This window comes from Centroberyx gerrardi, chromosome 10 (assembly GCF_048128805.1).
Source record: "Centroberyx gerrardi isolate f3 chromosome 10, fCenGer3.hap1.cur.20231027, whole genome shotgun sequence".
NCBI classification, from domain to species: Eukaryota; Metazoa; Chordata; class Actinopteri; order Beryciformes; family Berycidae; genus Centroberyx; species Centroberyx gerrardi.
The window spans coordinates 20,850,443-20,864,999 of record NC_136006.1 but is presented as its reverse complement, the minus strand read 5'-3'; the positions used below and the strand labels follow the sequence as shown (position 1 = coordinate 20,864,999).

Sequence of the window (14,557 nt, the reverse complement as noted above, 5' to 3'; positions counted from 1 at the left end):
GACACAAGCACACCAACCACTGATCATTTTATTTACATTCTATGATTATAATGTACATATTTTTTTACGCAGCATCTTAGGTTGAAAACACACAATTGAATTATGAGTCAGTTCAGGAAAAACATCCTAAAGGTATATGAGGTCATGCTTTTGATTGGATCTTATGTAAAAAGATAAATGGCTATAAATGCTGTTAAGTCAGTAAACCTGAAGCCTATGGCATGGTGGATTTTTACAATGGAAATCTAAAGAGATTGTCCATAATGGGAATGTTAGGATACTAATAGGGATTTAATCCTGTGTCATTTAAATGCAGCATGACACTTCCCGGCACTCACACAGTGTGATGCAACTGGTGATGTTGACCAGTGCAGAGTTTATAATGCATACTTCTGCATATTTATACTGTGCTGTATATATTCTGTGTTTTTCCTGAAAAATACTGTGCTGTTTTGAGCATTTGCCAATGGTATCACCTGTAGATCACCTGTTTTTATTATGGGCATGGGCCATAATCCTGTACAATGTATGTGTACACTGATGGACAGATTAAAGTTTATTTTATTTTATTTTTTTTACTATTTCAACGAATATTTTCACATGAGCATATGTGTGCACACGGGCACGCACAGACACATGCACACACACACACACACACAGACACGTGTATGTGTGTGTGTGTATAGCAGGCTGTTTCGATGCCATCAGTATGCAGGTGGTAGAGCGTGAACAAAGACAGGGAGAAGAGTCCCCCCCACCCCCCCCCACCTCCCTCCCACCTCCCCCTTCATACCTCTCTCTCTCACAGCTGAATGGAAGAGATAAGAGAAGGGAAAAACCACACACAATATTACCTCCTCTCACTCCCTCCATCCATATCATACAGCCATCGATCGCCGGATTTGTCCCAATCTGTGTGAAGGCTGTGAAGGGAAAATAGAAAATGCATGTATCGGTTTGCGAGTTAAATGGAGAAATACGAGTTTTATTGGTGAAGTGCCAATTTCATTCTCTTGCAGTATTTCCTGCTGACCACTCCTTTTGTTTCGGCATCAAAGGAGCGCGCTGTGCCGTTAGCCCCTCACTACATTTATGGTGGATACTCTGTCATCCTCATTATCCTGTTGCTTGTCTGACCATAGTAAAATGTAAAAGTGGGGTAGGGTGGATAAGTGGCCACCACATCATGCCTGACTTGATTTGCTCGCCTCTCCAGGCGGTCTTGCAGGAGAACTTGCCTCTAACCTGGCAGTGTTCCTGGACCATGCCTTGTGGCCATGACATCTGTTTGCAGTGGCCTGAAAAACAACCAGTTGTTTTTCATGAGTTGATCAAACATTTTTCATCATACATACATATATTCTATAGACCCACCTACATAGATCTGCTTACATCGTGAAGTACTCAAATCCTTTACTTAAGGAAAAGTAGCAATACCATAATGGAAAAATACTGTTGGCTAGTTTAAACTCTAACAATGCATCATATTTTATGAGCTTGTTGTATGTTTTGCATGTAAAACCTTATTCTGCAAAGTAACTAGTAACTACAGCTGTAAATGTAGTGAAGTAAAAAGTACAATATTTCCCTCTGAAATGTAGTGGAGTAAAAGTATATAAAGTCTCACAAAATGGAAATACTCAAGTAAAGTGCCAGTACCTCAAAATTGTACATATGTAGAATAGAATAGAATAGAATAGAGTTTTTAGAACATAGCTTTCTTTTACCAGTGAGGAACTGTGAACTGTGAGGTGTCTTTGCGGTTTCCCAGGTTGCCTTCACTGTGCTGTTCGACCTGGAAGCTCTCCTGAAGATCTGGTGTCTGGGCTTCACCGGCTACATCAGCTCCTCGCTGCACAAGTTTGAGTCCCTGCTGGTGGTGGGCACCACCCTGCACATCTACCCCGACCTCTACCACTCCCAGTTCACCTACTTCCAGGTATGGACCCACACACACACACACACACAGTCTTACTTAAGTCACTTTTGGGGTATTTACATAGACTTACATTCATTTCCTGGAGACTTACCCTAACCCTAACCATAACCACTACTTGCCTAAACCTAACCCCTACCCTAACCTTAACCTAACCCTAACCTTAACCACTGACCCAAAAATCATCTTTTTACCAACTGGGGACACGGCTTTTGTCCCCAATTGCACAAGCCGTCCCCAATCAACTGGTCTTAAGTCTGGTGTGTGTCCCTGAAAGTGACTTAAGTCATACCCACACACACACACTCACACACTCGCACACTCACTTTCAGGCACTTGCACACACACACACACACGCAGGCATGCACACACATCCACAAATACCTCCAGAAGCTTAAGTTTTATATTATGAATATCGAGTTGAATCATCGACACTTCAAATAATTCTCAGTGAAGAGCAGATGCTGTGAATCATTTAGTGACATTTCTCCGTGCCGACTCCTGTGACCATGCATTAATGAGTACAAATCAATCATATCACTCTTCTATGGTAAATCTTTCCTTTATTCAATCTCCTTGCCTTAAATGTACTGCCGCAGCGGACGCCTAACCGAGATTAAGTTGAAATCACAATTGATTTTTGAGTAAAACTGTAGCATTTTTCAGTCATAACACGATTTGTCGGGGGCCATTTCCACTTGATGTATTCAGTGAGAAGAATCTCACCGTGCGGGCCGTACTTCCATGATACTTAGCATAAATCCATGGCTGAGTGCGCTGTCCTCGACTCTCCTTCACTGTTCTTTATGAGAGTCTTTTCAGAGGGAGGCAGAGAGCAGCGAGATGGCTGTACCTTCTCTTCTTGAGTCCTAATCATTCTCTAAGAGGAGGCAATAATGTATGATGCCTTTTGCCTCAGGAGTGGTGTGTGTGTGTTTGTGTGCATACAAGTGTGTTTGCCTGTGTGTTGTTTTTGTGTGTCTGTGTTCTTGGATCCTCCAAAGTGAGGACAGTTTCCCGGTCCTCACTTCTGTAAGGGGCTACTTTAGGGCTTCGGTTTCGGGTTATGTGTGTTTTTTTGTTTGTATTTGTGCCCGTGTTTGCATCTATGCATTTGCTTGCGTGTATGTGTGTGTGCATGCATGCCAGCGTGTGGATGGCAACTATTGAGACAAGCCAGACAGGATCAGGTCTCACGAATCAGGTTTAACATAGTCAGGGTGTCTTTATGATATCTGGCTTTACAAAACATAACGACGATCCTTGATAATTGGTTATCAACTCACTCTGTCAACCCAGGATTTTCCAATCCAGGTATGAGCATGTTCACATAAAAGAGGCGGGGTTTGTAACAAATAGCCTATCACATGCAACATGGACAGATCAAGAACAGCGTATATGAGATAAGATGAAACTCTTGATATCTGTGTGGAAATTAGGTCATTGCTACAGGGAAAATTAAATAGAATATAAGCACACAACTAGAATATAAAAAGAAGCAATAAAGATAGTAAAAAATAATCAAACAATAAGGCAATAGACAAACTATTATAATGAATAAATATGAGCAATACAAAAACATTATAACTGATTGCCATAGGATGATTGCAGATAGTGTAAATGCGTAAGTAAATAGGCTTATCACTGCCTGTCATTAAGGCACAGTGGTCATACTTTTCATTGATACAATATTGTGTGGTCATACTGAGGCTGTTCACAAAGCACAAAGTTGGTCTCATGCTCCCTCTGGGCGGCGGTGTTGGGAATACGGCTGCTGTTGCATCAATCAGTCTTGGGAATTATATGAAAGAATTTCAGCACTTAATATGAAACACCAAATTTCATTCATTATTGGAAACGACAGTCAACTAATGTAAGCTACTTGCTGTTTAATAGAAGCCGTCTTTTATAGTCAGAGTGGGCAAATGGTCTGGCAACACTACAAACATTTATTATTTCTCTGATATGATAATTCATCAGGGAAAGCAAAGCCGTTCTGCCGGTCTCTAAACACCGCTGACCTGTGAACAGCCCTTCTTACTATCCGTTAATTCCCCCTGTTCTTTTTATTACTTGTCTCATTCATTCGTTTGAATGCAACATTTGTTCATACTGGGTTTAGTAAATGGAGTTGTTTCAATATAGGTCATTTTAAGGCCATGGTCGAGTCAAGTCTGCACGTACCAGCTCTTTTGGTGGTTGATAATGCTACAAGACACCACTGCTTCATGGGTCATAATATTTCATTTCAATATTCAGTGCTGCCGACAGCAGAGATTTGGATTCCTGCTCTATTTATGGATGCAAAGAGCTTTTATTTATTAGCTGAGCAACACACACTGACAGTTTGAGTTTGGAAAGTGCTTCTTGTATTGGCTGTAAGAGGAACCAGGAGCATGCCCTGGCCACAGGAGAAGGGACTGGGAATTGTTTCTGATTTTTATTTATTTATATCCAACCAAGGGGTGTTTCACTGCTAAAGGTCAGCATTACTGATTGTCATCCAGTCCGGACAAAATGTCACATGCTGTAGAGCCCTACTTGCACACACACACACACACACACACACGCACACACACACACACACGCGCACACACACACACACACACACTCTAGGCAGAGTGATTTTTAATCAGCCAATGGACCACGCCTCATCACTTCCTCCCTGTGTTTTCAGAATTACAATGACTTGAGTGGCAGCATGATTTAACATACGACTGTAGACCTAAAAGAAGAAGTTTGTAATTCAATCAGAAAGGCAGAGCGGTGTTTAATTTGTGGGAGGGGGGGGGGGTGATGTGAGCCCAGACCAGGTGCCCTGTCAGTCAGCTTGCTTCTGGGATGTGGAAAGAGGACTCCTGAGTATTTTACACCGCATGACCAGCATCTGAACCTTTGTGATTTCTTCTGTCATGCTAGTTGGTAACCAGCACCTGGCACTCCCTCAGTGCTGCCGCAGGCTCCCACACTGCTCTGCCTTCAGGCTGTGGACAAAAAGAAAGATAAGGGAAGAAATATAGTTTTGCTGCCTTTTATCCTCTGTGAACTCGGCCCTCACTGTTCGCCCTCAGCCACATAAGTTGCATCTGCTGTGAAATGGATAGTAGTCATCATGGTGTGTCAGAAGTAGATGATGGCGGCTTCCCTCCCCATCTGTCATCATGCTGTGTGTGTTATTACTGGATTTGTTTACTGCAGGTTCTCCTTTGGAGCGCTATGCTATGTTTGTCTCCTATATTTTGCTGTATGTCTGGGGAATTGGAGATAACCATTCATTTGGCTTCCAGCGGGAGTCTAAAGAAAAATCTTAGGCCAGAGGCATCAGAGTGTGGATTGCTAGATCAATAGCCACTCTCTGGCTCCCTGATCAAAACCTGACCAAGATGCATTGCCTTTTGGGGGATGTTGTCACCACAAGCAATTTGGGGACTGAGTTCAATGAGCAAGGTGTCAGTGCGCTATTACTGTGGGGTAAAGATCAATGCCCTCTCTTTCCAAATCAATATGTAATCAATGGGCTCCTATGTTTGCTTTCATATGTCCGATTTCTATTTTGAATTATCTACCGGCATCACTCTCTTCCTGTGCTGTGTGTGCCCGATGATGTCAATTTATACAAATACCGGAGTCCAGATCACTGTGTTTGATATGAGCTGTGCATACAATGGGCACACACTGTATAGCAACCCTAGAGGTGTGCATGGATTTCCTTTTCTGAGTAGCTTTCACTTGTCAGCTCATTAACCCTCCACCCTGCTTCTCCCCTTCAGGTGCTGCGTGTGGTGCGTCTGATTAAGATCTCGCCGGCTCTGGAGGACTTTGTCTACAAGATATTTGGTCCAGGGAAGAAGCTGGGCAGCCTGGTGGTGTTCACAGCCAGCCTGCTCATCGTCATGTCAGCCATCAGCCTGCAGATGTTCTGCTTTGTGGAGGAGCTGGACCGCTTCACCACCTTCCCCAGGGTAAAGACCACTCACTCCGCCCCTCGCAGTATGGGAGGACACCGTGTTTACTTTTAAAAGCATATATACGGAAATGGAAGTTTCTAAGAGTGCGACCACACCTACAGTTTGTTTTCTTTTGTCCGCACCATAGTGGAAAAGTTCCCTTTGTTGCATTCTTGCATTTGGTTCATTTAGGTTCACACGGCCCAATTAGAAGCAAAACAGGGCTTGTAAACAAGAGTCCTCCTGAGTTACATGGACAATTCCATGGATGGAGCTCTTTGCTGCAATTTACCTTCTCTGGTGTTCTTACCAGTTAAGAACACATGAAGAAACAGCTATGAGCATGAGTCCAGACTGTGGTTTCCCCTCGGTTCATGCTGTTATACCAGGCTTTCTATGTGTGAGTAATTGCTGGTTCTAAGATGTCAACATCCATCACCTTATACCCATAAAACCTTGCATTTTGGGGTTGTTTGGATTACATTCTCACTCCCGATGACCTGCATCGTGGTTTGATTGAAAAAGGACCAAGACTTGCATTCTGGCGATGTCGGTGCAGGTATTTGGTTCCACCCAAGTTCAAACGAACCGAACTAAAAGAATAAACACTCCAAACATGCTTGGTATGAATGCACTCTAAAAATCAGCTTAATTGATTTGCTCTCAATGAAAGATGAAATAGAAATGTTATCGGCAGGCTTATCCACTACATATCAGACAAAAAATAAACTCTGAAATTTATACGAGCAGTCTAGGAAGAAAAATCCCCCCTCAGACAAGCTATGGGAGGCCCGCAGATGCCAGTGATGGCGTGCTTAATGCGTCGACAGATGTGGCGCCCTCCACCACCTCCTTTGATTTCTAAGTGCTCATGAGCTTCTTTCTCTCTCATTAGCCACATCTTTCCATCCTCCGTTTTTTTTATTTATTTATTTTTTTCTCTTCCGTCGTTTCTCTGATCCTCGGCACGGTGGGACATGAAGGGACGCTCGTAAACAGATGCCACTCGCATGCTATGTTACTCATCCTCTCTCTCTCTCTCTCTCTCTCTCTCTCTCTCTCTCTCTCTTGTTGCTCTATCGCTTGCACTTTACACACCCACACGTACGCACTCAGACGCACGCACAAATCACAGTTAATGATGTTTGGCCGTCTCCCCCGCGGGCAGACCTGTTGCTGGGTTTATCTTTATCTGCAGTGACTGGGTCCGGGAGGGAGCGGGTGCGGGTGGGGGGTGGTGGTGGGGGGGAGGGAGGGAGGGTCGTGCTGTCTGAAGGCGAGATGGGAAGAAGAAGGAGACGCCGTGACTCCCGGGGGCCAGTGTGTCTCAGCTGGCCGTTCCCCACACCTTCAACTGACCTCTACCGAGAGGAGGAGATGAGCGGGCAGCAGAACAGAAGAAAAAAAAAACGAACAAAAAAAACCCCTCATCTCCTACTCTCCTTCTCTCTGGCTTCTGTTTCAAAATCTGACAAACACTCAGAACACGGCCACAAGATAGAGAGAGATGGTCAGGGGGGGATATGTGCATCAGGTGTGTGATATTTGCTGTTCCGGAAAAGGTGTGTTTCAAATGTCAGATCTCTCTCTTTGTCTCTCTCTGTATATACATTTCTCTCCCTCTCTCTGTCTGTCTCTCTCCCTCTCTCCACCTCCTCTGCTCGCATACTAGATTGCCCTGTCTTGCCTTTTCCCTCTCTCACCCTCTCTTATCCCCTGCTTTCCTCCCTGTAGGCATTCATGTCCATGTTCCAGATCCTAACCCAGGAGGGCTGGGTGGATGTCATGGACCAGACCCTGGTGGCTGTAGGTCATATGTGGGCTCCGGTAGTCGCCATCTACTTCATCCTCTACCATCTGTTTGCTACCCTGGTGAGGAACTCAAATGTAGATGTATGGAAATGCAGTTTCAGCTGTGTTCAAGAGACCATTGAATTTGTGTTTTCAGTCATTTAGCTGAGTTAAATGGAATTGGAGTACATTGGCAGTTCTGGCTATGCTGTCATTCTTACTCTCATAACTGTATCCGCATTTGAATGAGTCACTCTTAAGACAAGGGTGATGCACATTGACAGTTATGGTTGTATTTGCAACAGCATTCTATTCAAACTCATATTCTATTATTGTGGAATCCTGCAAACATAAGTGACAAAGGGATACAGGGACGGTTTACATAATGAATCAAATTAGTGCCACAGCCCTTCCAATGTGCTCTCAAGTGGTTCATCTAATCACAGTTAATCAGAGTTGCAGGAGTGAGGAGTGCTGACATTTCAGTGTTTGGCCTTCTGATATGGGAGGCCATCAAACAGCACAGAAAGTCTGGATGACTCACACTTCACCCCAGACAGACAGGATGTCTCCCAGGACAGAACAAACAACAAATATGATTACAAAGCAGGCTTCATACTCTTAAAAAAAAAAAAAAGTTTCACATTTTTAGATGCTATTATGCTGGCGATGACGTGAGAGAAGAACTTAGTGTCTTCATGCCATATGCTCTTATAATTTTCCTCTTGGTGCATTCCAGATTCTGCTCAGTCTTTTTGTGGCTGTTATCCTGGACAATCTGGAGTTGGATGAAGACTTGAAGAAGCTCAAACAGGTAAAAAGCTCATGTGTAAATTATTATGTCATACTTCATATGGGCAGCAATTTTCTGGGGATATCAGCAGTTCATTTTATTTCACTTTATTTCTTTTATTTGACTGAGGTTGTGTATCGAAAGCCAGAAAGCAGCTCTGTTGACCATGTGATGTTACATCGATTCCATGGGCAGCAGTGTGTGCGACACAATCTCCTCTCACCATGTGTATTGGCACACTGACCTTTGATTTTGTGACATCTGACCTTTTGAGACAGACGGCGCGATTCAAGCTCCAGTGACTAGTGTTGGTAAACAACCCTGCCAGCCATTTGCAGTGGCGTTAATGCAGTTGTGTGTGTAAAAAGTGCAGATTCTGCTCTACTAACCTGTGCACACAAGCATTTTATGTGTGGAAAGGGGGAAGACGATCGGCGCATTTGACCCAATTAAAATGTATTTTGAGGAGTGGCGATGGTAGGGTGCCAAAATGGAGGAGGAGATTATTGAAATGATTTACCCCCTTCGATTTATTAAACCAATTCAGCGCCCTGAGAAAGCCATGGCTGCTTTGTTGAAAGGCACAACAGGCGGGGAGGACGATAAATAAGAGAGAGGGTGTTCCATTTCCATTACTGTCTTTCAAATGTCAGAGGATGAGATTAGAAAGAAATTAGATTGTCAAGTCATATTTGTAATAATAATAACAGCAATAATAATAATTTATCACTGCTTGACGAAATAAAAAACGAATTGGAACCTCGGACCAAGAGGAGTCGGGCCACGCCAGCATTGACAAAACTCTCCTGGCCTCTGGCTCAGTTACAATGGTGATATGAGTCTGCTCTCTCACCTGTGCGATGTTAAAACAGCTTGTCATGCATGTTTCACTGGGTGCACATGCGCACTCAGTGCTTATATTGCATCTTGGGTCTTCTAATCGGAATATTGCGTCTGACTTGATTTGCGTAAGTGTTCTTATCAGGCGCTAAACTGGCAGCTGTGCTCATAAAGTTTTTGGGCGCGGTAGTAGATGGCGCGTCTTTTAGTAAATACGACTGACCCATTTTTTATACCAGTCAGTATAAAAACAAGCTAAAGAGGGGACTGTGAAAGTAGACATGCGCCTTTATAAAAATTTAGAGATGACATTTTCTCTCCCATAGCATCATAATCTGAATCGCTTTTTTTTTTATCACCCATTTCTGTTTGTTACTTGGCACTGCCTTTGATTTCAACACAGAACCCTTCCCTCCCCGTGGCTCTCCAGGAGAGTGACAGGGTCGAAGCAGACGCCCACATGTGGGCAGGACTCTTTATTTTTGAGTGATTTCTTTATTCTCACCTTTGTGGGGCTCTTCTCTGGAAGGATGAGTCATCAGGCAATTAACGTTAAAAAAGCAAAAACCTGCTGCGTGAAAAAGCAAAGTGCAGGCACACACACACACACACACACACACACACACACACAAAAGACCATGGTAATAGTCACTGCACGACGGGTGAACTTTAATAAGCTATCTCCTTCATCAAATGCAAATGAAGTGCTGTAGCGGACAAATTTCTAGGGAAATTGCTTTTTGAATGTAGTTACAGAAATAGACAGGCCTAAAATTGGAGCTCCCAGTCTATCTCTTTGGATATCTGTAACCATACAATGCCAGAACATGAATTCATAAGACCATAGACGCACACACACACACACACACACACACACATACACACACACAATCACTGGCACACATGCTTGCTTAAATGCTCCATGCACACGTAGCTGGCAGGTCTCAGCTTGCCTGGACAGGTTATTTCCCACCCACAGCTGAGTGATTAGGCGCAGCGACTGTAAAATTGCCTATTTTACAGGCACTTCAATCACAGATGCGGAGGTTGACTATAAATAGACCATAGATGGTGATCACCCTCCCAGAAGAGAGGGATTCTACAAACATTTGGCAACAGCCCAATACCACGGCTAACCTTGCTACAAGAAATATAGACTGGGAGGGATAATGCACACTCTTTTTTTTTTTTTTCTCCCCTATTTGATATATGGCTGGATTGGATTGGTAATATTTGTAATTAATGTGACTTAATGGCACACCCAATAAAAAATAAGAAATTGCCTTTTAGAGAAAATAATTCTACCTGATTTATGCCGTCTTCAGCTCCAGCACTGTGCTGTTTCGGGGGAACTGCCAGTATAATGGGTACCAAACGGATATCAATCATTTGTTTTAGTGAGAGTTTGACACACAGAGGCCATGCGTGTGTTATCTTCCCCGGGACATTTTTAATCCTTTCCTTTTCACAGTCTGTCGAGCCCACAGACAATTGCTCTGTTCAAATTAATTGGAAATAATGGAACAACAAATTGAAGGTGAATAATCTATTCAAAAAGTGTGTTCATGCAAATCATAGAATTCTGTCTCAAGGTATTATGAGTTTGGATCCAAAAGAGCCTCTGTGTACTGTTTGGAGTCAAATGCAGGGTGGATCTCTGCCCATGCACACACAAGTTGCCAACACAGAGACTAGGGGAGAGAGCAAGACTGCTGGTGGCATAGTTCACCGCCTCCGTTGTCTCAAGTGTCAAAGTGAGCAAATGACAGGTGTGGTTGCTGTCATATTGGGCTTTGATATTGGAGCCGCTGTGGGGGAAATGATAAGTCTTTGAAAGTCGTTGGCGACGGCGTATCATGCCCTAACATTCCACTTCCCCGTCATGCTCCATGTGTGTCAGAAATATCAGCAGCAAAACCAGTCAAACATGTCAACTCCCCTGAGAAATCATTGTATTTTGCTTCCATCCATGAAAGACTTTAAGCGTGTGTGTGTGTGTGTGTGTGTGTGTGTGTGTGTGTGTGTATGTATGTGTCATATTGAAATGAAAATTCACGTGTAGTCGAGCTTTGACAGATAAGGCCCACCTGTACTGCACAATTACGCATTCTAGTGAACTGTTCACCAAATTATTGTCTCTGTTTGCTGGGTAGTGAATGTCATACTCTATTTGATACCCACTGTGCCCTGGTTACGTCATGTGCCCTAACATCTGACACCTGACTAGTGTAGAGTGTACTTGCCAACAACACATAGTGAGAACCACCAATTTACTGCTTTGACATCAGTGCAGTGCGAGAAGCAAGAGGAAGGAGTGATTCTCCTCTATCGTATACTAGTCTATCCATACAGTCCATGACTCTCCTGATCTGGCTGGCTAGCTTCCTCTCCCTGGGTACATTAACAATTGTATGCAGTCAGCCAAAGTTTGACTGACCCATCTTGGGAATTCGTTTTTTCCTTTCAAGCATAATGGGCCGGCAGCATCCTATTTAAAACAGTCCTATGAGTAAGTTGTTGCAGCGTCAGTAGGTGAACACAGAGGGGGAGCTCTCTGTGAGTCATGTACAGAACACACACCTTAGAGGATAACCTAAAACAGTCTGTTTGACTGCTGCTGGTCCTCACAGAGTCACCTTATGACTCAGAGAGCTGCAAATATAAGTGCTGTGGTCGACTACTTCATAAAAACACAGTGACTTTAACTGACTACTCCATGGAAATACAACTACTGTAGGTTACACACACCTTACAACACACTTTACAGATGTTACTATGAATTTCATATCAATGAAGTTACTGATGCCAAATTGACAGTATTTATGAAACTCCACCCACTCACCCACACACTTTAATTTAATCCATTATTGCCTTACTATGCTCAGTGGAGCGCTAATGAAGCAGAGCAGCATGGATGGAGTAACCAGGCAACCCTCATTGATCCCCGGCTTCATATCATCATCAGGTGTGGTTTACATTTCCACCGCTGTCACTCCCTATATATATGCGCTACTTCCCGGTGACTGTTTTTTAATACCGTGGCCAGGTGTGTGTGTGTGTGAGCGTGGAGCGGCAATACCACTGCGTCTGCCCATGTTGTTGATTTGATAATGACATCATCAATAAGGCATGCGGCTAAAAACATCTGTCATCGTTTGCTGATTATAGCACAGCCTTTCAGGGGAATGACTTGCATCTGTCAACCCTGACAGACCATTTGTCTTGATTTGGTTTTCATCTGAGAGTCGAGGCCTGAAACGACACGGAGAACACAGCGGCGCGGGGATAATCCCACTGTGATCAAGCAGATCAGCGCTACGAAATATCTGGCTGCTTTTGTGTGTGTGTGTGTGACTGGGCCGTGATGCGGGCTGTTGCCGGGCGAAACAGTCCTCAATCCGTGCATTATAATCACACACACATACACACACACAAACACACACAGACACACACACACACACACACACATCTGCTTGTGCGCTCACATGTGTGCGCACACATACGCACACGTACACACACACAGGGATCATTAGCAATTAGGGGAGCAAGGGTAAGTGGGGCTGCAGCTAATGAACACCCGGTTTATTCCACCATGCAGATGAGCCAGGAGCCAGAGGTAGCAGGAAGTACTTAATGACACACACACACACACATGCACACACAGGCACACAGAATTACACACACACACACACACACACACACACACACTCACACACCAGTCCACACTCCACTCATCAATGTTGATTAGGATAATGCATTTATTGCGTGAAATTAGGTTTGGTGGAAAATTTTTATGAAATGAAGCCAGAGACAAGAGAAAGGGAGACAACAGAGGTAAATAGAGGTGAAGGGAGGAAGCAGACACCCACACAAACACAAAATAGCCTCCCAGGTGTGATTCTGTTCTTAGCTGATGTGAAACACACCGGGGGAACTGCTTAGCTGCTCATGAAATATCTTTCCACAATGTTCGTCCTGCACAGCAGAAACATATTTGGAATTCACTGCCGCACCACCGAATACAATATGTCCCCATTTATTTTAGCTCGAATCTATTTATCTATCTATTTTACTCGATGGCCAATAGCTGCGTGAGATTTGAAAAGCGAGTTGGACGTTGCTGAGGAGACGGCTCCCTCCACCTTCCGGCCCGCCTCAGGTTCCTGCCCGTTAATGCCGTGCCTTCATCTGCGGCGTCACGGGTCGCTGGGCGCCGTGATGGGAGAGACTGATGCCTCCATCTCCGGTCAACAAATCATTCCCGCCTACAGCCCAGTGTCTGCAGGAGCAGAGGGGGGAGACTGATAGGGGTAAATGTTTATCTCTATGCCGGCAGATATCAGGCGAATAGAAAAAGGGAGTTTACCCCTGAGGGCAAGGATGATGACGATGATGATTGTGTGTGTGTGTGTGTGTCTGCCTGTGCATGGGTATGAATTGTCGGCGCTGATAAATCTCTGTGTATTCTTGTGCACATACCCAATGTGTGTGTGTGTGTGTGCGTGTGGGAGTGCGTGCATGTGTGTGTGTGAGAGCGGAATGTTTGGCAATCAAACAGGTCCTCGGGCCAGCTAGATGAGTCATGAGGAACAAGTTGGGGAGAATGTTAAAAGGCAGAAAGTAGAAAAGCTCGACAGAGAAAGGAGAGAGAGAGGTAAAGGCACAACCGCCTCGCCTTCATCGCCGGTCTATTTGCATTCAGCAGGCAGACAAACAGACGCTCGAATCCTTTGCAGTGGGCACACTGCGCTCTGAGACCTCTCACTCTGGGCTTTGACTTTTTCTCTCTCTCTCATAGTCTGCCAGATGCTTATGAGGGGAGAGGGGGGGTGGGGGGGGGGTGTAGCTGTGAGTGCTCAAAAGGCCATGTCAGTCGAGGACATGCGCGCTGGAAAATGAGGGTCTGCTCATAGACACTTTGCATTTAATATCACCTATATCAGGAATCTCTCTATTCCCCTGTCTGTTTTTCTGCTTCGTCTTGTGTCTCTAGAAAGTGTTGTGATGTTTGATAACAACTGATATGATCAGAAAATGAAATTATGGATGTATGGAATGTATTTTCTTTTCCTTCTGAGTGGCCACACACACACACAATCACACACAGACACACACACACACAAGCAATTGCTGTGTCTGCACATGCACGTGGCTCTGGGCTATATTCTACAGTAGTCTGTCCTTTGCTCTTCTGCACCAGACTGACACCCACACAGGCCTTCAGGAAGGGTTTCCTCGGCACAAACTGGA

At 44.3% G+C, this 14,557-nt stretch overlaps 1 protein-coding gene across 3 annotated transcripts in view; it reads left to right on the top strand.

Moving 5' to 3' along the window:
- The window catches only part of nalcn (sodium leak channel, non-selective), a 65,866-nt gene that overhangs the window by 26,851 nt on the left and 24,458 nt on the right, over positions 1-14,557 (top strand). For all 3 annotated transcript variants that reach the window (XM_071923546.2, XM_071923547.2, XM_071923545.2), the window contains 4 exons: positions 1,772-1,939; positions 5,707-5,898; positions 7,618-7,755; positions 8,414-8,488. In XM_071923546.2, the coding sequence (XP_071779647.1) occupies positions 1,772-1,939; positions 5,707-5,898; positions 7,618-7,755; positions 8,414-8,488 (573 nt within the window). The remainder of the gene's footprint in view (positions 1-1,771; positions 1,940-5,706; positions 5,899-7,617; positions 7,756-8,413; positions 8,489-14,557) is intronic.